We start from the raw sequence: 27,028 nt of genomic DNA, 5'->3' as shown, positions 1-27,028 counted from the left end.
AACTAAAGAGATTCTGAATTTCCGGATTACTTAGGGGTCCGGAGACCGTGATCCAACAGAGCGTGGGTGTGTGTTTAGCTGTTTGGCCTGGGAAAGACCAGGCTTGCAAGGAAAGTTTCCCTGCCAGGAAGCACGAGTGGGTTGGTTCTGTATAGGTGCAGAGAACAGGGTTGTGGGGAGAAGTGGCAGGTGGCATGGCCCTCCTATAAATGAGGGAGAGCCCTCCGTCTTTGTTGTGTAGCTGTGGGGTGGGCGGCCTCGCCCGGCAGCAAGGACTCTTGTCACTGAGAGGACCGACCCCAGGCCACCTCTTAGAAAACACTGGACGGAAGTCCCACATCGGCTGAAAGGCCGATCCAGAAAGACACGAAGGCTGTTACTTTCTTATTTCAAGTAACTGTCGTGAAATCCACTTAAATGTCTAGGGTACAGGTTTTCTTTATAACGTGGAAGGTGCTTTGTATCACGTGGCACCCGTTACGAGCGTAAGCGATCGTTCTACTTAACGAGCATAGAGGGACATGCTGCTGCCTGGAAGCCCCTGCAGAGAGAAGGAGCGCCGGGTGAAGCATCTTTGTGCTGTGTACTCTTCTTTCAAATTTGGAAATTACTGAAATTTGCAGCTCCCAGGAGTGCGATTGTGTATTTGGATGCAATTATATTTTAATTCTGTACTCGCTCGGTTTGGTATTTCCCCAAATACGGCTCTCAGCACTGTTTTAGTTGGCAACGATAGATGTTGTGTTGGTAAGTTGGGGGAGCACTTTAGAAAATGTAGTGAATACAAAAGTACGGATCATTCATATCTTAGAAAAACACACAGACAAATGAGTGTGGACGTCAGTTTGTTTCCCTCGTAACAGCACCCAACAAAAGGAGAAGATTTGTTTTATGACCGTGGCTTTGTTTTCAGTGTATCTGGTTCACGGTTTAGAAGAGGAAGAGTGTACCCGCTTGTTGTCTCTCGAAACGTAAGAGCCAGGAAGGGAGAGCAGTGCCCGCTGTCCGTGCCGCGTCTTAGGGAAACAGTCGGGACCCCGCGTGTGTTGTGGTGACGTTTTCTCTCCCGTCTTTCCAGTGCTTCGTTCGACTCTACAGTTCGACTGTGGGACGTGGAGCGGGGTGTTTGCATCCACACACTCACCAAACACCAGGAACCAGTCTATAGTGTAGCTTTTAGCCCCGACGGGAAGCACTTGGCCAGCGGCTCCTTTGACAAGTGTGTGCACATCTGGAACACTCAGGTAATTCCCTGGTTCCCACTGCCCACTCCTCTCCAGAGGGAGCGCCCCCACAGTCGTGTTTTTGGTGGCCCACGCCCGGAACGGCAACCAGGGAATGAGTGTGTGCTCAGGAATGCCTCACCTCAGACGCGGAGCCGTGACACAAACCCCAGCTCCCCGGGTGGACCCCAGACCCGGTGCCATCTGCCCTGTGTTCCGTGGGGGCGGTCGGTCTTCCCCACCAGGGACGCCCATCGACTCGTTGCTTTTTCTGAGTCCTTGGCAGGTAAGCCTTCCACCTGCCACTTCCTTCTCTTGGGCGTGAGGAGTCACCTTGGAAGATCGTAACCCAGTCATCTTCCCACCCGAGACGCTGCCCTGTGGGTACTGAGGTCTAGGTCAGAAGTGGCATTCCATCCGAGCTTTCCAGGGGGAACGGCCGTCCGGGGGGAGGCCAGCCCTGACCGCCTCTGCTCCACACCAGCTCCTGTAGCTTCTTCAGGGAACAAAATCAAGGACCATGGGGAATATTCGTTGGCTGTTGTCATGGCATTTTGATTTTTCGCAGGGAAGCGTTTCATGTTTGGGTAGCAGCAGGAATGTCCCTGTTGGTTGTGCTGTCACAGAAGTAAAAGGAGACGGGGTTTGAGTATACTGGGCTCTTGTGTCTCCTGCTAATGGAAGAGGGAAATGTGCTATGGGAGGGATCACTGCAGACAGCCAGCAATCCATCCTGTGTGGCCTCAGGATGGATGAAATGGCCTCTCCTCTCCTGGTTTTCTGGGGGGTTTTTTTTGTTTGTTTCGTTTTGTCTTTTGTATTTTTTGGCCGCCCTGTGCAGCACGTGGGATCTTAGTTCCCCGACCAGGGATTGAACTCGTGCCCCCTGCAGTGGAAGCGCGGAGTCCTAACCACTGGACCGCCAGGGAAATCCCTCCCCTCCTGTTTGTTCCCACGCTCCTTCCCGATTCCTTTAGGCCTGGGTGGCATTTGAATGGATGTACTTTCTCAAGCCCGCTCCCCCTTGTGGCTGGTGCAGGGGGGCGGTGCGGGAGCCACGTTAGCTGGCGGGGCGGGGGGTGGGGCCCGAGGGTGGTCCACTGAGACCTCAGGCTTCCCAGGAGCCGCCTCACGTGCTCATGTCTTCTCCGCGAGTAAGAGGCGACGGCGGCCCTTACGTGGAGCCAGCCTGGTGCCGAGCCCAGCTTCAGAGCCCCAGATGGGCCACCCGGAAAACAGACATTAGCATGTAGCCGTCTGTTCATGGAGCTCTCGCTGGAAATAGTGATGGATGGATTTCTGAAATGACATCATCAGTTAGATAACTCCTGCTGTCAGCAAGTCATTAAATCATTTTACCCCTTTACTTACTTTTTTTTATAAGTCACAGAACTCTTCGAGACATGTCGAGGGTCTCTTTAATCTTCAGTGCGATGGACGCCTTCTCTAAATATAAACACACGCGAGATCTTGTTGACGTGCCCCTTCCCCGGCTGCCTCAGTCCCCCTGCCACCCTCGGTCGCTGGCCCCCGGGAATGACCCCTGGGAGGCGTGACCTCGGCTGCAACATGTTTAGGTCGACTCCGCGGGCTGCTGTAGGTCAGCTGTGCCCCCCGTGGCAGCAGGTCTGAGAGGCGCGTTACGGCCACTGAAAACTCCGTTAGTTTCTATGTTTGAACGTTTCTGTGCTGACACCCTGGGGGTCCACGTCGGCGCTCTGCATCGCGAGTGACGGTGGCTTTGCTTTGCAGAGCGGAAGTCTCGTCCACAGCTACCGAGGCACCGGCGGCATCTTCGAGGTGTGCTGGAACGCCCGAGGGGACAAAGTGGGCGCCAGTGCGTCGGACGGCTCCGTAAGCAGCACCCGTAGTTTCCGGGGGGGCGGAGGGCTCGGCGGTGGAGACGCGAAAAGTCAGACCCCTGATACCCGCGGGGGCTTCCGGCGCTGTGGTGGCCTCCGAGCTCCGTGGCCAGTGTGTTGGTGAAGGAAACTGCTGGGCCTCTGGGAGCAGCCGTCTCTCTGACTTCCTGAATGACGTTTTCTCGGTGAAATTGGTGGTCCGCAGCCGGGGTGATTCTGCCCCCTGGAGGACATCTGCAGCGTCTGGAGGCGTTTTGGGTGCCACCGCTCTGGTCGGGGGGCTACTGGCATCTGGTGGGCGCAGGCCAGGGCTGCTGCTCAGACCTCCTGCAGGGCACAGGACGCCCACAGGAGAGACGTGACCGGCCCCAAGGAGCGCAGGTGCCGAGGCTGAGAAACTTGGTCCTGCCTTGGCTCCCAGCCTGCTGGGCCCTCTGCTGATAAAGGCCCGACTTTGCATTCCACGGGTCTCCGGGGTCCCGGTGGCCCTCTGCTGATCCCCTAAGATGTCTAGCTTTTGGATTCACGCCTGCACTTGGAACTGCCATGAGCTGTAGGGCAGGTGGCAGTGGGCTGGCTGGCCAGATGTCAGCCCGGCCCCCGATGTGTGCTCAGGCGTGCTTTGCCCTCTGCCCCGCCGTGTCGGTGTCTGGTCTGTGACACCCGCCCATGGCTGTGGCCACCCCATTAGTTCCCAGCATAGCCCTTGACCTGGCTGTTCCCCTCTGTCCTGTTTGCCTGGGGTTGGTTGGTCAGGTGCTCAGACGTTAGCCTGTCGTTAGAGATGCTCTGAACCCTCTCTACTGTGTACCAATAAAACTTTGTCAGAAGTGGGTAACAGGCTGGATTTGGTCCACGGGCCGTTTGCCATCCTCTGCTCTAAAGGCGTCTTGTGTCGTGTCTCGAGATAACAGGAACTTTCTCTCTCCTTCCAGGTGTGTGTCTTAGATCTGCGAAAGTAAACACGAAGTATTTTAGAAACAAGAAGAGAATTCTAACGGACCAGCAGTGAATGTGTGGGGTTGTAGCACTATTCAAACACGATTCTGTCAGCTCCAAAACTGTATGAACTTGACCTTAGAGTGTACTTTGAAATCAACTCATCCCTGGCCACAGGAGTCTCTATTTTTTTGTAATCTTTATCAAGAAGTTTAAAACAAAAACATACACACAGTCATATCAAAGGGGGAAAAGAATGGTTTCCACCTGGAACATTCAGCCTGGGAAGCACGAAGCCACCAGCTAGACGGTGCACGGTTTGGTTTCCATCCAGAACAGGCTCTGATGGCTGAGAGGAAAAGAAAAAAAAAAAACTGTGCCAAAAAGAAAAAGAAAAAAAATGCTGTGATAAACCAAAAGGGGGGTGGGGAACTCCTCACGTGGTGGGTTTTTTTTTTTTTCTTCCTAAAAATTTGGACACTACAGTTACTCTCACCAGGATGTTCAAAGACCAGTTTGTACGGATGACACGGGCAGCTTTGTAATCCCAACACTTTCTATTTTCTAGACTCTTTGTCACGTGGTTTTTCTATGGGCTGGAATCCTGTCGTCTGGGGGCCTTGGGTCTGAGGTGGAAACTGTTTTGGGTTTGTTGCTTCTTTGCTGATGTCGCCTGCCCCCTCCACCTCCTTCCTTCCTTCCTTCCTTCCTTCCTTCGTGGTCTCGGTTGGCATCACGCCCTCACAGAGTCTCTGACAGGCGGGGCTTTCTCGCCCTCCCCTCCCCTCCCCCCTCCCCCTCACGCACTCTCTCCGCCCCTTCCTCATGGTTGCTTCCCGTCTTAGGTCTCAAGGGCACTTTTGGCGCATAATAAGTGCTTTATGTAAGAAGGCAGGGCAGGGGGACTTTTTACAGGAGGAAGAAAAAAATAAGTGACTTATAAGAGAAAGAACCCAGAGTATTTTTGGAGAAAAAAAAATATTTTTATGTTCAAACAATTTTAAAATCCTAAAATGGCCATCAGACATAGAGAGCTTTGTGTGATTCATATTTAAAAAAAAAAATAAAGTTTAGGAAGACACAGGCAGGGTCTGAGGTAGCTTTTTCCCTTCACTTTCAGCCTGTCGAGAGGCAGTGAGGAATCTGTGTGGGAAGGGGCCAGCTCTGGGGTCGGCGTTGGGACTGTTCTACAGCAGAGAGGAAACTCCGAGCCCTTCCAGCTCGAAGGCGACCTTGGCGTGTTTCAGGGTGTGTTGACCACATAGTAGGCAGCAGGAGAGACCTGGAGAAGCGTGCCTTTGGACCCAAGAAGTGTTCCCAGGACCAGCGGCGTGAAAGGGGCCGTCACAGCCGTCCACTGGGCAGGATGCCGCCTGGCATCGTTCGGGCCGCGGGGCCACTTGTGGTCCCCCCACCAAGAGCACCTCGGCTGGTCCTTGCACAGCTGACGGGACGGGCTCCAGGATCTCACTGGGTCTAATATCGACAAAAACGAACAGGGAGAGAGGTTTTCGGTCCTGAAGGTGAATTCCGTAGGTAGAGTGTCACTAATAATTTCTGTCCCCTTCATAGTTTCTTCCTCTTGCAACAGAGGAGGAGAAAGGTTTTCTTTTTGTAATAATGAATCTTTTTACTGTTTTTAAAAAATTAAACGTGGCTTTGTGTTCCTAGAGGAGTTTTCCTTTCATTGGATCAGGTGACCTTTGTACTTTTGTTGTCGTAACCCGACGCTGACCCATCTTTTAAATTAGCAGCGGGGAAGCAGCGGAAGACAGGGCCTCTGGGTTCGTCCGTCTTCCTGCAGCCACAGGCTGGGATGGGGCAGGGGGCCGGGCCCGGGGGGCTGGCGGCAGGCAGGGTGCAGCCGTGTGTGTGTGTTCCAGCAACAAGGCCCGGTGTCACTTAGAGGGTGCTGTCTGTCCGTGGAGTCAAAAGCTAACGGGCAGAGCAGACCAGGCCCTCCTGCAAGCCTCGGGTTGTCCCGGGACCAGCCCCGCGAGCCAGAGTGCATTCATCTTCCTCGGATCATTTATGGGCCTCCGTGGATCTGCGAGTTACTCGAGCCCCGTCTGCAGGAGACCAACACGTGCCCTGGTTATGTGGGAGCGGAGCGTTTCACTTGGGACCTGTTGCCTAAACGCTTGGCCTTTAAGAAGATCAAAGTCCTCCAGGGTCTCCACTGCCGTCTGTGAAGATGGCAGATGTCCCCGGGCGCACTGGTAACGCCCTGCCACCAAGAAGGTACTAGGTTTGGGGTGCAGCTCGGGGGGGTCTAGACGAACACCATCTGGACCCCCTCACCCAATGGAAATGTGTCACGTCTGCAGGCATCCGCTGTCCAGGGTCAGGACACAGTTTGCGTTTGACGAGCCAAAGCCTGCTGGCGGGTGAAGACGGTCGGTTCGCGACACGATGCTCACCGGACGGTCGGCACCCAGGGTCTCCAAGCGCCGACTTTAGCCTCTTGGTAAATCTGAACCAGTTGGGACTTGCCGGGTTGGAGCCGAGGGCCGTGAGGCCGCTGACACGGGGCTCGATCCCGGCCCTGGCAGTGACCTGAGGCTAAGGAAGGCAGACCGTCCACGTTCCTGGCGTCCTCGGCCGGCCACTGGGAGGGAGCCTCCCAGGGGCCCCAGGGAGGCAAGATGAGGAGGCAGCCAGCGCCCCTGGAAACCCGTCCCCACTCTCAGCAGGACGGCAGCCGTGCCCTGAGCCGCAGACGCTGCTTACCAGCTGCACCGTGCCAGCCAGCGCTCAGCGGTCGCCTCCCTGTCATCGGTGCCCCGTGGCTTGTGTTAGCGTTGGGCGTCGTGTACAGCTTCTAACACCTGGAAGTAAAAGCCTCAGTCTCGGTGACCAAATGGGACCTCGATTCTGAAAGCAGGAGTAACACAACGACTCTCCCCGGGATTTTCGGTTGGGTTTGCGGTGACTGAGAACTCATTCTGCGCACACCTGGGAAAGGGATGCTGCCCCACGGGGCACGTCTGGCCCCACGTGACACCCAGAACGTGACGTTCGTTTTGTCTTTCTAAAAATAGATCTTGGAGCCAAGTGAAGTGCACTTTGTCAAACGTAAGGGTCTGCTTTTGTTCCTTGTTGTTTTCCCTTTTAACCTCTGTTCCACCTTTTTCTTTTTTAATGGTGTTTCTTGTCAAACGCAGAACCATTCCTCCCGCCGCTCACTGAGGTGAATTCTGGCTTCTGCGGATTTTATTGTCTGTGTCAGACGTGCAGCCAGATGTGCTTCTGTCCGCGTTTTCCAGATTCTGTTCCATCCACACGGCCCCCGTCTCGTGCTCCCCCCCGCCCCTCACCCTCACGCGCTCCCAGAAAGAGAATCACCTTGTGCGTCGTAGCTCATTTGTTTCAAGAGAGAATCAACAGATCATATTCAGTGTCTTGAATAAATTGCTCTATTTTGATAGAGAACTTGGTGGGTGTCTTTCTTCGTCTTGGTCGGCACCTCGGGGGCCCACGCTGACACCCCTGAGTGTAGACGGAGCTCTGCGTTTTCTCCAGGAATAAACGGGAGGGCCGCTTTCGGGGTCGCGATGGCAGGAGGGTCAGCTGCCCCGTTACGATAGAAAGGGAGCATGCTTTTTAGTACGTTTCCTTTGTGTTACTGTGTTTCAGGCTGGCTGTTGTAGAAAGTCAAAGCGGATGAATTTTCTCCTGTCAAGTGGGGTTGGTTTGCTGGGAGTTGGAGTTCAAGGATGAGCTTTGAGTAGTCAGCAGAACCTAAGGTGGTAGGATACTGGTGAGCGGACACTGGGCACGATGCGGACAGACATCTGGAAACGTTGACCGGAGTCTGCTCTGTGTCAGCCGCGGCCAGGTGTTTCCACTGACGCCACTTTCGTCAGTGAACGGATGTGACGTAGTTGTCCCCGTGGTAGCCAGACGCAACGAGACGAGACGGGCTGCGTTTGGCTGTACACATGGATCACAAAAGAAGGTCGTGGTGTCGTTTCCTCTAATCGCAGCTCGATCCTGGGCTGGAACAGAGCCAGGGGCTGGCCCACCCCTTCCTCCCTCTGCCCCAGTGTTGTCTGGGGTTCAGCCTTGCCTGGTTTTGTTTTTCTCTTTTTTAAGTCTTGCCAAGTTGACCAAGCGTGTTCCCACGTGGTGGATTTGGGGTGAAGCTCTGAGCACCCCAAGCCCTGCTGCTAAAGCCACGGGGAGGCCCTGGGGAGACCTTTGTAGCAAACACAGTGGGCTTGCACAGCGCGGGGCAGAGCTTCCCGGGATAGATGCGTGTGGGACGCGGGCTCTGGTGGCTTCAGCAACGATGCTGGTGGCATATTCATAGCTTCGAAGGGGTTTCTGTGTGCTGTGAAGGAAACTGGGTTGAGTCCAGATTGTCCAGCTTTCATCCTCAGATGCATGGAACCCATTGCCGCAGTGATTCTAAAAATGTTTGTCCGTCGAGGCTCCCACTTTATTTCGGGAACCCAAGCTTCCCCTCACTGCACAGAGACCTTTTTTTTTTTTTTTCCCCGGCTGCCCACATGTGGGTGCTGTTCCTAAGGTCCTTGAGGTGCTCCTTATATTCACGGAAAGGTTTCTGTGCACCTGTGGGTGCTGGTGGCGGTCACTGTTGGTGGAAGCCTGCAGATCACTTGGTGAGATGCATGAAAAGGGCTGGGAGAGGGTGGGAAGCAGATAACGTACCCTTACAAAAAGACGCAGAAGTGGGTGGAATGTTGTTTTTCTTTTTCTTCCAGTCTGGCTCCTTTTTCTCCCAAGTGTCTTCATCCATTTGCAAGGTAAGCAAAGGAAGACGCAGCTCCACCTGGAGGACCACGTGGGGGTCGCGGGGAGGGGGACCCGTGATGGGGGAGGGCTTGGGGAGCCTCGGGGTGGGGGGAGGGTGGGGGGTGGTACCCATGGTGGAAGGAAGCAGGGACTGTTACAGTGTTACCTTCTCCTGAAACTTGAAGTGAAATCCTCTGGGGGATGGGGGACTCCTATTAGGAATATACTTACCCTAGAGCAAAGTTCTTGAGAGAAACGGCCACCAGAAAACACAACTGTAAACCTCAAAGAGGGTATCTTTGGAATAGGGGGAATAAGTAGACTCATTTAAACGTTTCTTAAGGTGTGGTAAATAAACTGGCCAATAAATTGAAATCAAACAGAAGCCGCCTGATAGGAGCAGGCTTCTCTTTGCACCCAAGCTACACTCCCAGCTACACCTGTCACGTGCAAACTCCTGGCTCTGGGTCCCAGTTCCCTCCCCTTTTCAAGAACCTTCCCATCTCCCATCACCATCGGTTCCTCTCCCCTAGATCTTTCCACTTATCGTCCCAGCTACCATCTACAAAACAGTAACATAGCAGCCCCCTGCGGCAGCCAGCCTTACACGGAAGTTGCTGAAAGCCAGGCGTGGTCTGTCGTGATCTGCTGTGCTCGCTTGCTTGTTATTCCCGGGAGTGACCGATAGCATCTCTGTCCCCAGTGCCCAGGTGTAGCTTAGGGCGTGGCACGTAGCCACGGGAAGGTATCCACTCACCGGCTCACTCTGCCTCCATCCCAATCGAAACCACCCTGCCAGCTGTGACGCTGACACCCCATCTGCGGAGAGAGGTCCCTTTAACCAGATAGTCACAGCAGCCTGAGTTCTCACGTGCAAGCTCTGAACCTGACTGTGGCTAATGTAAAGCCAACAGAATGGGTGAGGATGACATTGAACACCTCGGGGGGAGTCTCTGGAGAACCAGGCTTGGGGGCCGTGTTCGACCGCAGGATTGGGCCCATACACGTAACACCGGGTGCAGACGCGGCGCTGGGAGCTGCCCACACCTTGGTACTGGACACTGGGCTGGCCCCTGAAAGCACACCCCGGATGCCTTCCGAAGCAGACACACCAGCTGCCGACCCCTTTCCAGCAGTGCTTCTGCACGGCCCATGGCCTTGGGCACCCGCTTCCAGCTTAGACTTGGGACACGAATCTGATTTTCTGCCAGGCCCATGCTTTGCTCTAGCTGCGAGGGAGCCTGGGAGAGTGAGCAGCTGGCAGCTTTGCTCTAGAGCGGGGTTGAGGCTGTGCCTCATTCAGCATGGGGAGTCCTCAGAGGACGGGCTTCTGATGCTGCGGGCAGATGGAATGTCGATGCAGAGATTAAGAACGCAGATGACACCCGGGAAGTTCAAACTCCTTCACACCTGCTGGACGCTTTGGGTCAAGGTGGCTGGGACGTCGGTCCATCTTGAGGAGCACGCAGCCCTGGGTACCACGGTCACAGTCATAGGATGCCCTGAATCCATCTGCGGCCATGTGACTCCAAAAACACAAATCCAGAAGCATCCTGGACAGCTTTTCTAGAGCAGGATGGAGTCGAGTCTTGATATAAACGAGGGTCACATGGCAGAGCTGACTGCAGTGCCCTGAGGAAATGGTGCCTCGCCTTTCGAGAGACTTACCTAGGTGGCTTGCGTCTCCAGGGAATAGTACACACAGGATCTTTGCCCCCAGATATATATGCACATGTGTATGTTCAGTATCTATAGTATACAGATTTTATGAACAGCCGACCGTCTGCACTGCCCATCCCCCGGCCAGCGGCTCCCGCGGATGCGGAAGACCCCCCACGGGTGTGGACCAGGGCCTCTGGATTTCGAAATCGTGCGGGTCCTAGAACAGATCTCTCATGGATATCAAAGGACGACTCTCTATATAATTATATATGTATACTTTATATATGTAATCTATATTTCAGCTGATGGAAAGATGGAAACGTAGGCAATGATCTGAGCATAAGTCAGGTCCCAAGGATTCCTTAGACTCAATCATTGCTCAACACAACGTGGGGACCGAGGGCTAACTTGCCGGTCCAAGCCTGTCCTCCGCTGCCCCCTAGTGGTGGATAAGGAGCTTGCTGTGCAGCTGCTGTTCGGTGCTCCGTCGGTCCTGCTGCCTCTTCTCGTGGCCTTTTGGCATCATCACTATCTGACTCAAGAGCATTCTCTGGAGGTGCTGTTCAGACAGAATCCAAGGCAGGCTGGGAGCTCGGACACAGCTCGTTTATTAACTTTTCCAAGGACCTGGGTCTGGCATTTACATTACAGCCAGATCAGAAAAACGAATGTCAGTGGAGAGTGTCTGATCTGGAAAGCCCCGCCCTGCCATCCCCAAGCGCAGGCTCACGGATCATCCCTCCTACCACAAAGAGGATCTTGGGGAATACACTAACGTGGTGATGGGAGTGAGATTTGGGGGGATGCTACACCCTGCAGTGCGCTGACTGCAGGCGAGATCACAGTCCTAAGGGATGAGAAACGTGGAGTCTGAGGAAGACGGGATCTGGACCTCTATCTCGTCCTCTCACAGGTCTCCCTGGGCTTTTGGAACAGATTCAGTCTCCTTTCCGTTGCGGGACACACTTGCAATATGGATTTCAATTGTGCTGGAGTCAGAACCTGGAGAGGAAAAAAAGACTGTCACGTGACGGTGTCCGTGTCCGAGAACGTCTTTCACAAGCTTCACAACCGTCTGTATTTAAAAAAGAAAAGTACATGATACTTTCATCTACATGTGGTTAAATCATTCCGAAGGACAAAAGTCCTACAGAATCATCTGGGGCAGCTGATGTATGACCTCCCTGAAGGGAGGTCCACCCTGTCTCCCTTCCTCCAAACCTCACCACTGGGCAGCTCACCGCATCTCAGCCGAACCCTGTGGAGGCTGCAGCCCAAACGGAAACAGACTGTTGACACGGGGGAGTTTCGGAGCCCTGGAACACACTGTCTAAGGGGACCGAGATCTCAGCTGCCCCAGCGGTCACTCTGGGGCAACAGGGCTCTGGGGTCGCCCGGCCACCTGCTCTCAATTCCACGAGGTGCCCCAAGGACTCCTCTTACTAAAACTTAAGAGGAGGGATGTAGGTAACCATCAGTAGAGTGAAAGCAAACGTCACTCCAGTCAAAAGAGTAATCCTGGAGGTCTGTTTAATCACCCCAACAACACGCCTTCCTTTAGAAGGTGTGGGAGATCTTTGCAACAGATGTCTGAATTGTTCTTTCTACGGATATCACTCCACAAATATCCAGGCTCGCCTGCTGGGTGCCAGGTTCTAGGGGGGGTGTGTCCGGAATACAGCGAAGGAAGACGCAGAGAAGGGTGGACTTTTCAGCGGTGCATGGGGCAGGTGACTGCCCTTCAGGAACATCTCCAAATCCCAACTCCCTCCACCGAGAGGCCCCGCTGACGGCTGCAGCCTCCTCCCCTCATGTCCCTCTGCTCACTCACAACCTCAGGCACATGCTTCTCTTACATCCAAGCTCAGTGCTGCCCCAGGGCCTTTGCACATCTCTCTTTCTGCCCGCAAAGCGCTCCAGATTTTCTCATGGCTCACTCCCACACTGCATTCAGGTCTCCACTCAAATGTTACCTCCTCAAGGAGGTGTCTGGGACGCGTATCTAAAACCACTCTCCTGCCCCCTCTTGACGTGTTGTTCTTCGCAGCACTTCTCGCCGCCTTGAATGTTGTACAGTTCTTTGAGACTTTCATTCACAAATGCTGATATAATAATTATTATATAATCATACGGAGAGTCTCAGTGGACAGCGCAGTTGTTTGCCTTAGTCACCACAGTATCTGTAGTGCCTAAACAAGGCCCCGGCACGATAAACTAACGCTGAATGGCTAAATACCGTGGGGTCACCGCCTTGACGTCCGTGGGACACGGTGCAGGCACCGCAGAGCACTCACGGAGACTAACGTGTAAAACCGGCAGGAAGAAGCCCGCAGTAAGAAGAGCCACATGCAGAGTTTCCGAAGACACTTCAGGGGGAAAAGGAGAGGCCGGCAGCTCTCTGTGGGCTTGGAAATGCCTGGGGAAGCCGGAGCTACAGGAACAGGTGACGATATTACCCAAGAGGACGCAAGCGCGGGGTCTGCGGCGTGGCCGACACAGCACCGTCCCCACCACCACCCACACCCCACAGCGGCCTGCGGCCTCCCACACAGGTCGGAGGGAGCCGCCCTAAGCGTGAAGAGCCCACCAAGGGGCGGGGAAGGAATTCAGACGACGGGGGAAGGGCCGGTGCCTCCGACGGGGAGGGTGGGAGCGGGGAACCTGCGCTTCCGGAGGAGTTCGCTGGCGCTTCCCCGAAGGCTCGGTTCTCTCGGCGTCGCCCGCCGTTCATGAGCGCGTCCTGGGCTCGTGGGAGCTTGTGTGCGATTTCTGTGGTCTTTTCAAAAAGCCTCTGGGTTGGAGGGTCACACGGGGGCTCGGGATCAAGATCTGGCCCGTTACCTGACGCTTTGGGACACATTCTGCCCCCCTTTTCAGAGTTCCTGCTTCCTTCCCCGTCCCCCGGGGCTCCACGGAGGAGACCCCTTTGTGTCACGACAAGGCCATGGTGGGGGTGAGGGACTAATTCTCTGTCGGTGCATGTGCACATCTGAGTGCGTGCAGGAAATGCAGCCGCCAGCGACCTCCCAGTGCCCAAGGGCCGAGCGCCTTCCTAGCAACTCCCGTCAGGGAGCCTTGCAAGCCCAGGCAGGTTCTCGAGAACTTCCTGGCTCCACGCAGACCTAACATTTGGGAAGGCATGTTGGATGCCCCGGTGCCCTCAGCTGCTGCTCTTGGATCCCTTAAAACCTCGAGGCCCTAGATCAGAAATCCCAACCAGGTGGTTACTTGCATGAGCCATAGAGAGCGTACAACCCCTGGGCCTGCGTCCCCTTCAAGGTGTTGAGTTGGGTCCCGCCAGCCCGACAGAGTTGGAGGCCCTGGGGTGTGTTCCCGCCCACACTTCCCTGGCAAACACAACCTATGGCGCCACCTGGTGGTACGTGGAGGGGCAAGTGACGGCAGAGAGAATCACAAAGAACGGGGTGTATGAGAGAACAGAGAAATGGGGACGGTAACGGGGAAGTGTGGGAGAGAACAGGGAATTCGGGGATTGTGAAACTGTGATGGAGGATAAAGAGATGTGCAGAGACGCAATGGTGGGAGAGAGAGTACTGTGGGAAACGGCAGAAACTTGGTGGGAGGTGGGGGAGATACGGAATTGCCAGGCAGAACTGAGAATTATGGGGAAGAGAGTACTGTGGGAGAGACTAGCCGTTGTGGAAGAGAGGCATTGTGGGGGAGAGAACTGTGGGAGATGACGGGCAATTGTCAGAGAGAAGGAATTATGCTGGAGAACAGAAATCTCTCCGAGAAAAAGAATTTGGGGAGCGGTGGAATGCAGTAGCAAAAGGAACTGTAGAAGACAAGAGATTTGTGAGAAACCATGAAGATTCCAGAATTGTGGCAGAAAATGGGAAATTGTGGGAGCAATAGGGGGCTGTGGGAGAAACACAGAACTGTGAGTAAAGCAAGGGGTTGTGGGAGAGGATGGAGAATTGTGGGAACAGCAAAGGATTGGGGAGAGAAAGGGCAACTGTGGGTGAGAGGGAATGGTGCAAGAACTAGGGTATTGTGAGAGACACGGAATTGTGGTAAAGACACTTGGGGGGAGAGAAAAGACTGCGAGAGAGAGAGACAGAGAGAGAGAGACAGACAGACAGACAGTTCCCCCCCCCTCACTTCCATCCACTGTGTTCTGCATAGGCCACAAGCTTCCTGCCTGTGGACACACTACATGTGCTCTCTTCTAACGACAGCCTTCTTCGTCTCTCCACATGCCCCGCGTCTCGGCCCTACCCCACTGACGCAATCCTTTATACCCTCTGGTCCATCTTGTCCACAGCCACACCCCTATCCCTGTGGCCACGCCCCTCTGCCACAGCAAGGCAAGGCCTGTTCTCCTCAACGCCCCTCCCCGCCAGGCCTCCGCCTAAGACGTGTCCCCTTTGTGACCACGCCCCCAGCTCCACTGCCGTCCCGCCGTGCCCCCTGCCGGTGGGCAGGGCTTGGGGGAACCTGGTCCAGGGTGACGTTGAAGGCTAGGGGAGCAGATCTCCTGAGAAATACACACCCCAACCTTTGAAGGCAATGATAAGGTTAAAATATCCATCAGATCCTGAACTTTCCCGTTGTGAGCACAAAGTGTCCCTGTTAAAGAAGGGCCAGAGATCTGACACTACGCTCCGTAAAGCTCATGGACAGAGGAGATAATACTTTAAGGGTTTCTGGTGCTCACCAGATAAAAACCAACCGGGTTTCTGCTTATTTGTGAGAAGTACCCTTTTTTCTTGACTTTTAGTCCCAAGGGAAATTCTGATTCTTCATAAAGATGCGATTTTGAACGAAGTTGTCATAGAGAATTACGCACAGATCCCCTCAATGTTAGCTGTTGCCATGGTCACGAAGCATGATCATCCAATCAACTCTCCCACATCCATTCACTAGGCTAGTCCTACAAGCAAATCTGAGTGCATCTCTCCACTTAAAAACCTTAACTGGCCTCTCGCTGGCCACTAGATAAGATGCCAACTCCTTAGCAGAATCTGTAAAAACCCTTCGTTATCTGTTCCCGACCTGCCTCTCCAGCTTCCCACAAATCCCACGCTGTGCCCACCCCTGAACAACGTACAGACATTCTGCCCTAAGTCTCCACACGGGGCGCCCTCCGGGCTTCCTCCCCTCCCATTCCAGTCTGCGGTGCAAGACCCAGTCTGAACATCACCTCCTCCAGAAGCCCTCACCCATGCGCCAACACCAACAGAGGCCCTGCCTTTTCTGTGTTCCTTTAACGCGTCAGACTTTTTAGAATAAAATACAGTATTGTCTTTACTTAACTGACACTTGCAAGTTTCCTACATGATCCTTCCCAGGGACACGCACAGTCCACACACACCGCCCCGCCCCTCAGCTAAAACGCCGTTGGCCATATTGCAGAGGCTCGATGAATATTTGTTCAAACTCGGTTGACTTGTAAGTGCCAGACACCACGTCAGATACTTCCTTTCGGAGGCTCAGTGGAAGCCTGTTGGCCTCGAAGTGAATCCTAAAGTAGAGGCTTAAGGATATGATAAACCAGTCAAGCTTCATCTTAACCAATGCAAACAGGGAGAAGCCTAACTGTATTTACTGCTTCGAGTTTGCATCTCTGGGCTTTTCTCCCACATGTAATAGTACTTTCTGTATTATGAGTAGCTCCCTCCCTTTACTAAAGAGACTAAAAGCAAAGCGGCTGGAAAGGAGGAGAAAGGAAACGGCCCAAGACCAAGCCAGCCGTATCTCATTTCCAAGATTACCACTGTAGGCAGAAGGCTGCCGCTTCCTGAGGGTCCTGGCAGCGGCGTATACAGCCTGTGGTATAAGAACAGGAGTCTCCTGCGTGGGGATCATTTTGCCCTGGGCTTGTTTCCTGACACGTATCCACATCGTTTGCCCAGATCGCTCTGCCTTCATACTTTAAACACAGATTGGAAATTTTCACGGACTCTTTCATTCTCTGTCTCGCCAACATTTGCTCCATGTCTCCGCTCAGGTTATGAATATGTAATGGGGTTTAGGTATGCTTACTAGAGTTAGCATTTATGGAATGCCCTCTGTGTCCCAGCACTATTTAAGCACATAGCACAAAGATCTATTTAATCTTACGAAAATCACTGTCGTTAGCACCCTGTTAGAGGTCAAGAAATACTGAGTGAGATTTGCAGGAAGGGCTGTAGTCCTCCGCTCACTTGGAGGAGGCCGAGATGGACAGTCCTGCGCCCAGAAGCCACGAGCCCTCCCTGGAGGGTGTCATCGTGGCTCCTGCGTAGCAAGTCCATTCCTTATACTTAGACCATATGTCACCTTGCTTCTAACAAGCTTGACAAATGTTGCTTTTATTCAAAGAAAGTGCTTACTCATTATAAAGTCTTACTAAAAAAATTGGTTAAGAAGATCTCAACTCTTTTTCCCCAGCTCTTTTGAGATATATTTGACACAGTACCCCAACTCTATGTTACTAAGAATTCTTTAAATCTTACGTCTAAGAAGTCTTTACAGCTTACAATTAATTACTCTTAGGCCTTTTAGAACTAATTTCCCATCAAAAATGTGTAATTTAACATAATTATTACAAACGACTGTTGGGCCCTTACCACGTGCAGTGGTCAAGCATGAGTGCAAGATGGTACATGGGTTGCAGGGTGATGCATTCTGGTTAAAAGCATTTGCAACCAGCCCCAGTGTAATAAAGTGGGAAGAGGGAGGGGCTCCAGGGCCTCAGTGGGGACAGAAGGAGGGCATGGGGTGGCCTCCTCCCCAAGCAGCATTTGTGGGAATCAACCTCCCGACCCCCAGAAGAGGTGCTGCAAACATGTGTCCGCTTCTTGTAAAGAATTTCCAGTCTTGTTACTCAATGCTAACAGCAAAATGTCTGCTCAAGAAGAATCTTTCAAGGGAATAAAGGTCTGCATAGACCAGGGACAGTAAAATTAATCAGTTATCATAACCATGACAGTCCCTGAGATTTCGTTAGGAATAAGGATCATAGGTCTAGTGATTTTTCTCTCTCATTACCCATCTTGATTAGAATATAAGTGAGCTTTTTGTAATAGTAAATTCAGAATACAGAGCAAATGATAAATTATAAGGTTACAGTATGTTTAATGAAAAGTACATATAATAGTTTATATATTTTATAAATATATAAATTTATATATACAAATATATATAAATGTATATATAAATGTATATATATATTTATATATATAAATAGTATACATGAATATATAAATATAAAATGTATGTAATAGGTTTAGTAGACGGCAATCTTTAGAGAGACATTATTGGGGCCTTGAACTTTCTTCCTCCTTGTCGGCTGGGTTAATAGACATAACCCCAAATCAGATTAAACAGGAGTTTAAAAACAGGACCCATCTGAGGACCACAGTGCTAGAGTCTTGAAATGAAAAGGGCAGATCAGAAGAGCCGGCACCGGACGACCAGTGTGTTCCCTTAAATGTCCCCGAATGAGGTGGACAGACCAAGCGGCATCTAAAAGCTGCTGAGGTCAGGTCGTACCATTCATTGTCTGACGGCAAACGTTCGCGACAGGTCGTACCATTCATTGTCTGACGGCAAACGTTCGCGACGGGTTTGAAGTGGCAGTTTTGCTCCTATTCAAAAGGCCGTCCAGCCCAAGGTGGAGCCGCTCATAATTATTACAAGGCTACAGTGCTTAATAACTAGAGAAAAGGTACCACTGTCATAGTAAAAGGAGAGGTGGATGACGCGATGAGGCCTAACGCTGTCACTTTCCGCTCTCGCCTTGAAGCAGGTTCCAGACATCAGGACGGAAATACTATGCACCAGCCACGTGGCCGTTGATAAAGCACTTCCAGGGGAGCCGGGGCCCCGCCGTCCGCCTGCCTTGGCGGAGGGGCTCTTACCTTCAGACAGCAGGCTCACGGCCTCGTCGGAAGTGTGCCCGCCGGCCCGCCCCTCCTTCCTGGCAGCGGGGCTCTCCCGGGGCTCACGGGAGCCCCTCAGGGACGGGGGACTCCGCTCGGCGGCCGAGGTGCTCATCGATTCCCACTGGATCTCCTTCCTGGGGGCCTGAAAAGCCGGGCGGCAGCCTGTCCAGCCGTAGAAGGCCAGGGACAACAGGAACCCTTGGGCTGGATTCAGTATCCCCTGGCAGGGAGGACAGAGAGACAGGGGTGAGTAGGGTGGGACGGTGGGAATCAGAGCACTGGGTGCTCCCAGGGTGACTCGGGGCCTGCTGGGCTGGCCTCACTGCGACCTGCCCCACTGGCCGGTGTGGGGCGAGACAGATTGGCTGGCGGTGCTGGGCCCTCAAAGGTGCCGGAAGACACAGGAGGTGGGGTGGGGAGAGGACCTGAGTCAGGCCAGGGGGAAGGCGGGAGAGGGAAGGCCCTGCGCGGCCCAGCCGGGCTGTCTCACCTCTGGCCCGTGGCCGTGCTCCCTCGCAGGGACTCGGGGCCCTGCCCCTCGCGCCCCTGTTAGGATGTGACCGCACAAAGGCACCTGAGCCTGTCAGTCCAGGAAACTCTGCTTACGTGTGGTCCCTGCACGTGACCACGGCACGGGCAGGGGTGGAGGCAGGCAGTGTGGGTCTTACCCTCCTGCGTCAGCTTTCCCCCGACTCTGAAGCAACACGCATTTTAATTCCGTGTAGGGCACCGTGCATCTCTCCACGAACAGCTCGTGCGTGGATTTTTGTATTTGGAAATGCAATATGATGAAAACACTGCGGGAAGCGACCCATGCTCTTCCCACCTTATCATGATCTTGTGTATTTCTCGCCAATATTTTTTCATGCACGTGTTACTAGGTAGTTGAAATCAGTATAATTATTAGATCTTGCATGTTTCACGGAACACTAGATTTCACAATTGTCATTTTTTTACACTGTCATCTTCGACATCGGCATAAGATTCCTCAAGATCAAAGACCATCATTAACTTAACCGTTCCCTTTTGTTTAAAACAATGTGGGTTACCTATAATGCTTTATAATTACGGACAATGTTATAAGCAATACCTACATCCCTATGGTTTTTTCAGTCTGAAACATTTCTTCAAGAGAAATTCCCTGATATTTTAAATCAGCCTGAAAGGTTTGATTCACTTGCCAAGTTGATTTACCAGAGTCATGTCCATTTAATAACGACCCCAACACTGAATGAAAACAGCTAGCTCGTGGACCCAGGCCAGATGTTAGCATCCCAGGAACCTATTCAACTCCCTGCATATTTAAATAACATATAGATCATACTTCTGAGTGGTTTTATCCCTTCTGTTTTTTTTTTTTTTTCCTTTAGGAAGAACATTTTAAATTAAGATAGACCTACCATCATGAACCATGTGGTCTCGGCTGCATTTCTGACCTGTTTCAAAGAGTCTCCATTGATATCTGGTTGCATTTCAAGATAGAATAAAAGGCTTTCATTGATGATATTCGACACCCAACTGTTAGAAAGAAAATGGCCCACAGGTGAAGAGAACATGTGACATAATTCTTTTTTTTTTTTTTTTTTGTGATACGCAGGCCTCTCACTGTTGTGGCCTCTCCCGTTGCAGAGCACAGGCTCCGGACGCGCAGGCTCAGCGGCCATGGCTCACGGGCCCAGCCGCTCCGCGGCATGTGGGATCTTCCCGGACTGGGGCACGAACCCGTGTCCCCTGCATCGGCAGGCGGACTCTCAACCACTGCGCCACCAGGTAAGCCCCCACAATTCATTTTTAATGCTGGGGGTCAGGGACCATGCCTCCCGACACCTAGAAGTCCTGGGGCGGGGGCAGTGCTGCTTAGCAGCAAGGAGGACGCAGCACACCAAGAACCTGACGTAAGACATGCCACCCCTCTCAGCCCAAAGCAGAGACCAACATATCCTTCCGATGGTCGCACTCAACACCACATCAGGTGGAAGGTTCTAGCACATGTCAAATAACCCAGAGTTCATCCTTCCTCTGAAGAGTAAGCTAATGTTTTGATGGAGACCAAAACAAATCTTGACATTTTATGTTTGAATTTTTTGAGGTTATTCTTGGCAGGGAGGTGACGTTTGAAACCACAAGCTCAGTGTATTTTTAGAGGGAGCTAATGTACGTCTCTCGTAGGAGACTGCGCAAACAAACCTGCTTGCATCACATCAATTATTAACACCACGAAGGCGTGCTCTGTCTTGCGAAGCATTGCTTCACCACAGCGAAGTGTTTCCTGATTCCAGTCGATTTTGCATTGGTCACAGGTCTATGCCCAGCACACCCACTTGAAACGCTGGGGCAGGACACCTGTGGTGGGAGGGGGGGTGGGTGGGGGAATGGGGGTGCGTGGACAGTTGAGGACAGGAAGATTGCTCTCTACCCTTCTTTTTTTATTATTATTTTTATTCTTTTGGCCATGCCACGCAGCTTGTGGGATATTAGTTCCCCAACCAGGGATGGAACCCATGTCCCCTGCAGTGGAAGCGTGGAGTGCTAACCACTGGACCGCCGGGGAAGTCCCACTCTACCCTTCTTGCCTGAGCGGTGAGTCATAACACTAAAGATGGGTCCTTGCCCTTGTATCTTGTCAGATACAGGAATCCTGGTGTCAAGACTGATGCAAGGACTTCCCTGGTGGTCCAGTGGTTAGGACTCCACGCTTCCACTACAGGACGTGCGGGTTCGATCCCTGGTCGGGGAACTAAGATCCCACATGCTGCGTGGCAAAAAAAAAAAAAAAAAAAAGCCTGCTGCCAATGGGTGGACTTAGAAGGCACTTGATTTAAATGCTAACCCCAGCGACGGGGCGAAACTCCGGAGGCATATGGGTGGGACGCATCAAAACTAAACTCGGGACTTTTCGTTCTTAGGGCTCTTTATGTAGTTTGAGTAGATGTGAATAGCTTTCCAGAAGTTCACGGATGGTAGACTTGCCTTCCTGTCTCGCAAGCATTTCCTCCAAAGGCACCTAGCACAAGTTTCAAAAATTTCCTCTCCGAAGACTCTTCCCTTTGGAACTTTCAGGTCACACTTGGAAAAGCAAATGACAGGCGGTTTGCATTTCCCTTCCCAGGGACAGTTTTTTAAAAAAAGAAGAAAGGTTACCAAATAATGAAAACCAGCATTATTTTGAAAAATCGGGTCTTGATCACGTCTCCCATCCGCCTCTCGTTCTCCGTGTAAACTCCTTGACTTCCTTTTAGTAAAGAGGCCACTGTAAAGAGCAGAGGGGAACAGCACGTCATTTGGTTATTTACGTTTCCCGCGTGCAAAGGAAGGGCAGTAAAGCAGGTGGGAGCTCCGAAGCAGAGCCAGGAGACCGTGACGCCCAGCGAGACCCGGCCGTGCTTTCCTCACCACCTGCACGTGGGACTTCTCGGAGACTCACGGGAATATAGAGTTTTTAAACGTTTACTGTGGAATCACTTTAGATTTACACAAGATTTGCAAAGACACTACCGAGAGTTCCCGTATACCTACACCCAGCTGTCCCCAGAGTTAACATCTTACACAACCATAGTCACATTGGTCACCATGAAGAAGTCAACACTGGTACAGTGCTGTTAACTACACTCTGGATTTTATCTGGGTTTTACTAGTTCGGGAACTATATGTGTTTACGGTTTATATTTTTTACTATAAAAATAATGCATGCTCACTATTGTAAAATGTTGAAAGATTTGACATTTATCCTTGTAGACAAGTTGGAAAATACAAAAAAGTTTAGAAAAGAATTGATAACCCGTAGTTCACCCAGAGACAACCATCGTTAGCATCTTAGTGTATTTCCTTCCGGTCTTTATTCTATAAGTCATTTTCATTTGTTTGATGTAATCAAATCACTATTTTTTAATGCAATTTTGTTAAAAGAAAAGCTATATTTAATAGACTAGCTTTTTGGGGGGAGGGTTTTTTGTTTTTAATTTTTATTGGCGTAGAGTTGATTTACAGTGTTGTGTTAGTTTCAGGTGTGCAGCACACTAGCTTTAAATGCAGATATGCAAAGAGCTGCAGTGATTTTTCTCTCCCTAGTGGTAGAGCACTTCACTTAGGTTCAATTTCTGCAACCCATCAGCTGATGCTGATCATCAAGTGACCTTTCTGTCAAGGTGTGTTTCTTTCTTCTCATTCTGCCCGTGAGGGACCCACAGGGCGGCATGAGGGGCCTGGAGACTTGCCTCGGGGCACGTTTCCTTGAGGACGGGATGGGGGCTGGAATGCAGGTCCCCTGCCTTGGCCCGGAGGTCTGTCCAGGGCATTCTGCTGACTCACAAGATCCCTTTCACCCAGTTCTTCCTGATGCATTTGACTCACTTCCTGTGCTCTCCTTCCTGTTTACTGCCCAAGTGGGAGAAGACACAGGCCCAGACATCACGGGGAGGGCCCAGGCTCCCAGGACGGCTCAGTCCACATCCATCCCTTCCCCTCGGCTGCCCTTTCCTTTCCTGATCCCGTCTCCCCTCCGCAGTTTTCCAAGGCCACTGGGGTCCTCTGGGGCACGCCCATGGCAGACTCAGGAGGAGCCCAGACAGAAGTGAAACATCTCCTGGTCCCGGCTTTGAGCTAGCAGACGTTGGCCAAGGACTCGTACAGCCCATAATTGAGTAGGCTCGCTCCCTCTCGTTTATTAAACCCCCTCACTTTCCCCACCTGTACTGTGCTCCTGTCTGGAGGATGACACATGAGGTCCATGGTCCTAGATAATGATCAGAGCCCGTGGCCTGGGGCCGTAGCCGCGGCCTCGCCCCCAGAGCACTTCCCTGGGTTTACCTGCAGTCACTGTCTTTCGGAACAGGATGGGGTTGGCCACGAGGACGAGCAGCAGAGGCAAGTACGTGGTGACGTAGTGGGGGATGGCATGCTCCAGACCCCTGTCACACCTGAGGGAGGAAAGCCGGGTCATTCTCCAAAACACCGGGGCTCTGCCTGAGATACGCCGACTCATCTGCAAGTCGAGACAAGAGGACCAGATCGAAGGAAACACACAGATCGGCTTCTGACTCTGCCCGAAGGAAACTGACTCGTATCTCACGTCTGCGGACAAGCATTAAATCACAGAAGAAGGAGGGTCAGTCACGGTTCTGTGTCTCGTGAATCAGGGAGCTTTTAAAGTTGCCTGCTGGGAAAAGGTGAAGAGGGGAAAAGGCGCTCTGGGGTGGTGGATCCCCCCCAACTCCCCCACTGGGTCTCTCAAACAAGTGGGTCTCCCCCATTTGTCTTTCAAACAAGACAAAGGCGTTCTACGAACCTGCTGGGTTTTCGGCACTTACTACAGCTGTCAGCTAAGCCTGGCTGACATCACGCATAGGATCCAAGCTCTGTCCTCGACCATCAAAATACCCGAGCCTCACACGGCACAGGATATCTGTTGTCATGGTGACAGGCAATCATTTCAGGGGTTCTTTTCGGGGAGGGGGACCCGGATTTCTACTGATGGGTCTTGAGAATCATCTATCACCACAGGACACGGTGGGTGCCACACACAGGTATGCTACCGAGGCCGGGGCTATCAGTTAACAAATACATAGCGTAGAGGAGAACGGCAAAGAGGAAGAGAGAATCCAAAGCAGAGGGGATGTTGCCCAGGCCCGACCCCAGACGGGGTGGAAAAGCAGAGGAGGGAACAGCTCCTGTGGCCACGGAAGGTGGAGTGATAAAAACGCTACTGCTCTCGTTTTCATAGGTATGAAGTGCTCACACCAGAGGGGAAAGTGGCTGAAAGTGCATGGAAACAGGTAAGAAAAATGCAGTGCCCATCTTTGTTGCCTTAAGGATGACAGTACCACCTGAGGATGGTGCCTTCTTTCTGTTTTTTGGTTTGCGTGTTTTGTTTTTTACCCTGAAAGCCGTATTTTATTGGAGTATGGTTGACTTACAATGTTGTGTTGCTACCTTCTTTTATTTTATTATTATTATTTTTTTTGCTACCTCCTTTTTAACAGAAGCTTTCCTCTTGAGCTGTGAAAGCTAAACTGTGGTCGGGAAGGGCTTGAGGGGAGAAAGGGAAACAAGAGGGGGGAGAGATGAGATTCGGGTGCCTGTACTGAACGTAAGGAACAAACGAGAGAGGGTGGGAGCCTGCAGAGCGCCGAGGGCTCTGGGTCGTCGTGGGCTCTGAGGGTGGATATGAGGAAGGATGGAGATGCTTCAGGGGGCGGCCTGGAGACTGCGGGGCACCTTGGCGTTCCTGAGTGTCCTTGCAGCAATGGCTCCCTCGCGCTCAGACGCAACGTCCCCAGGATCTCACAGGTGGAGGCCAGAGATAAAAACTCCCTTTCCAATTAAGCGCATTCCTCTGTAACAGCTGCTAACTCTGTATTTGTCCTTTTAGGGTTCCTGGGGAGAGTGGGCTGTTTGGAGGGATCTACACAGAGGCCACAAAGCAACACCAACATGGAGACATCTGAGTGAGTGGCTACAAGAAATCGAAAAAGAAGGGGCAGAAACGGTCTGCACCACAGGTCAGCAAACTTTTTCTGTAAAGGAGCAGATAGTCAATATTTTAGCCTCCAGAACCCTCATAGCCTCTGTCAAACTACTCAGCTCTAATGTGTAACTGGCCATAGACCATACATACACAAATGGGCACGGCTGTGTGCGAATAAAGCTTTATTTACAAGAGCAGGGCAGAGGGCCGGATCTGTCCTGAGGGCTGCGCTGTGCTGATCCCGGGTGTACACTGCCCTGAAGTCACAGACAAAGAGACAATGTCCAACCTCTGTTTTTCAGCTTTCCATTGAAAATTAGAGTATATATCCTTGGAGGGACCTTGAGGCTTTACAAATGGTTGCACTGATGGGGTTTTAAACTTGAAGAAATGCCTGAGACAATTTCAGAGGCCACATCGCCCAGTGTCTGTGTTCAGAACAGCACAGGATGGAGAGAGGTGAGGAAGTGCAGACAGCAGAGGCTTAAAATAAGCTTGTCAAGAGCGAGCGACCCTTTGTGTCTTCCAGCCATCTCCAACTCATTCTTGGGACGCTCAACTCACCTGCTCGCCCAGAGGAAGCTGGTTTGAAGAATGAAAAATAAACAGTGGGCAGGGGAAGGCTGCGTCCGTCTGGAGGGGGACAGGCCTGGAGGCTGGCACACAGGCTGGTACGGGGGAGCCGTGCCCCCAGCTTTGCATCCACACCGCGCACAACACCGACCCACACGCAGGGGACAGGCAGAGGCAGGGACGCTAACTCAAGGTGCCAGCCACTGTGCTCTCAGCTGCACAGATCCAGGACGATGGCCTGCCCGCCCGCTCGGGGTCAGCGCCTGGGCGTCTCCTGCAAGAGAGGCGGGGGGGGGGGGGGTCCAGGCGTCGGGGGAGTGGGCTTGCTGGGAGCCCCAGCTTACCTGGCCACGGAAGGGTAGTACAGCATGAATGCTCCCTCCACGCAGAGCAGTGCGGCCAGGCCCCAGGCCATCATGTGGTAGAGCAGGATGGTACTGGGGGAAGAAGGGGCAGAGGGGCGGCCACGCCTGAGGTCCAGCACTGACCAAGCCCCGAGCTCCGCGAGCGGCAGGAAGATGCACACAGAGCAAACCCTTGGCAAACAGCTGCCTGATTTTGCCTGGGAGGTTTTTATTTTTCCTCTGATTGAGGTGAAATTCATATAACATCAAACTCACCATTTAAAAATGAGCAACTCAGCGGCATTTAGGACATCTACAGTGCCGTGCAAGCACCCCCTCTATCCAGTTCCAGAACATGTTCATCCCCCCAGAAGGAAACCCGGACCCACTCAGTGGGCTTTCCCCATCATGCTTGTGCCCCCGGCCCTGGTAACCACTCACCTACCCCCCGTCTCTGTGGATTTGCCTGTTCGGGACATTTCCTCCAAGGGGAGTCACACACGACGTGGCCTTTTGTGTCTGGCTTCTTTCCCTCAACCTAAGCCTTTCAAGATTGAGAGGAGGGGACTTCCCTGGTGGCACAGTGGTTAAAACTGCACGCTCCCACTGCAGAGGGCCCGGGTTCTATCCCTGGTCGGGGAACTAGATCCCACATGCATGCTGCAACTAAGAGTTTGCATACCACAACTAAGGAGCCTGCATGCCTCAACTAAGGAGCCCGCCTGCTGCAACTAAGGAGCGCGCATGCCGCGACTCAGGAGCAGGTGACCGCAACTAAGGAGCCTGCCTGCCACAACTAAGACCTGGCACAACTAACTAACTAACTAAATAAATAAATAAAAGATTGAGAGGAGTGAGGCACGGGTACCTCATAATTCCTCCTAAGTGCCTGGCTCCCCCAGTAGGCAAGCAACTCCTGGCCTCTGTCCTTCCTGAAGTCACCTCCATACCTAATATGCAAGCGTCTTAATGCTCAATCCAAACCAAGAAGAAAGTCTCTAAGAAATGCGTGGTGGTTCGACGTTCCAGGACAGCGGGGAGGTTTCCCGTCTTGTCCCCCTACCCCCCATTCCCTGCATAGTTCAAATTCTCTCATCGTTACCATCTCCATCCTTCACCTCTGTACTCCCACACACCCCACCCTGTCCCTCTGAGAGATTCAAGGCAGCCAGCCTTGCAGGTGGGGTCAGGACGATGGACCACCTGAGCCCGTGCAGAGCTACCTCGCTCTTCCAAGACAGCCCTTGTTTGCCTCTTCTGTGCAATGGGACGTGGCCCGGGGCTGCTCCCTCAGAGGTGCCCACTGTTACTCAAA

At 52.5% G+C, this 27,028-nt stretch overlaps 2 protein-coding genes across 11 annotated transcripts in view; one reads left to right on the top strand and one right to left on the bottom strand.

The window, feature by feature from the left end:
- The window catches only part of TBL1X (transducin beta like 1 X-linked), a 219,206-nt gene extending 211,761 nt beyond the window's left edge, over positions 1-7,445 (top strand). For 8 of the 10 annotated variants that reach the window (XM_060002242.1, XM_060002240.2, XM_060002243.1 and 5 more), the window contains 3 exons: positions 1,079-1,244; positions 2,976-3,077; positions 4,021-7,445. In XM_060002242.1, the coding sequence (XP_059858225.1) occupies positions 1,079-1,244; positions 2,976-3,077; positions 4,021-4,047 (295 nt within the window). In that variant the 3' untranslated portion in view covers positions 4,048-7,445. The remainder of the gene's footprint in view (positions 1-1,078; positions 1,245-2,975; positions 3,078-4,020) is intronic. The other 2 variants (XR_009517992.2, XR_009517993.2) reach the window with 2 other exon arrangements.
- Positions 7,446-10,802: 3,357 nt separating this feature from the next.
- GPR143 (G protein-coupled receptor 143) overlaps positions 10,803-27,028 on the bottom strand; it is a 26,037-nt gene continuing 9,811 nt past the window's right edge. Inside the window, exons 4-9 of the mRNA XM_060002949.1 lie at positions 25,714-25,806; positions 23,140-23,249; positions 21,475-21,583; positions 19,734-19,851; positions 18,310-18,553; positions 10,803-11,446 (exon numbers count right to left, since the gene is read on the bottom strand). Coding sequence (XP_059858932.1) covers positions 11,352-11,446; positions 18,310-18,553; positions 19,734-19,851; positions 21,475-21,583; positions 23,140-23,249; positions 25,714-25,806 — 769 coding nt within the window. The 3' untranslated portion in view covers positions 10,803-11,351. The remainder of the gene's footprint in view (positions 11,447-18,309; positions 18,554-19,733; positions 19,852-21,474; positions 21,584-23,139; positions 23,250-25,713; positions 25,807-27,028) is intronic.

The sequence above is a fragment of the Delphinus delphis genome, chromosome X, assembly GCF_949987515.2.
Source record: "Delphinus delphis chromosome X, mDelDel1.2, whole genome shotgun sequence".
NCBI lineage: Eukaryota > Metazoa > Chordata > Mammalia > Artiodactyla > Delphinidae > Delphinus > Delphinus delphis.
Note: the sequence above shows the minus strand (reverse complement) of the source record. Positions and strands in the feature narration are given on the sequence as shown.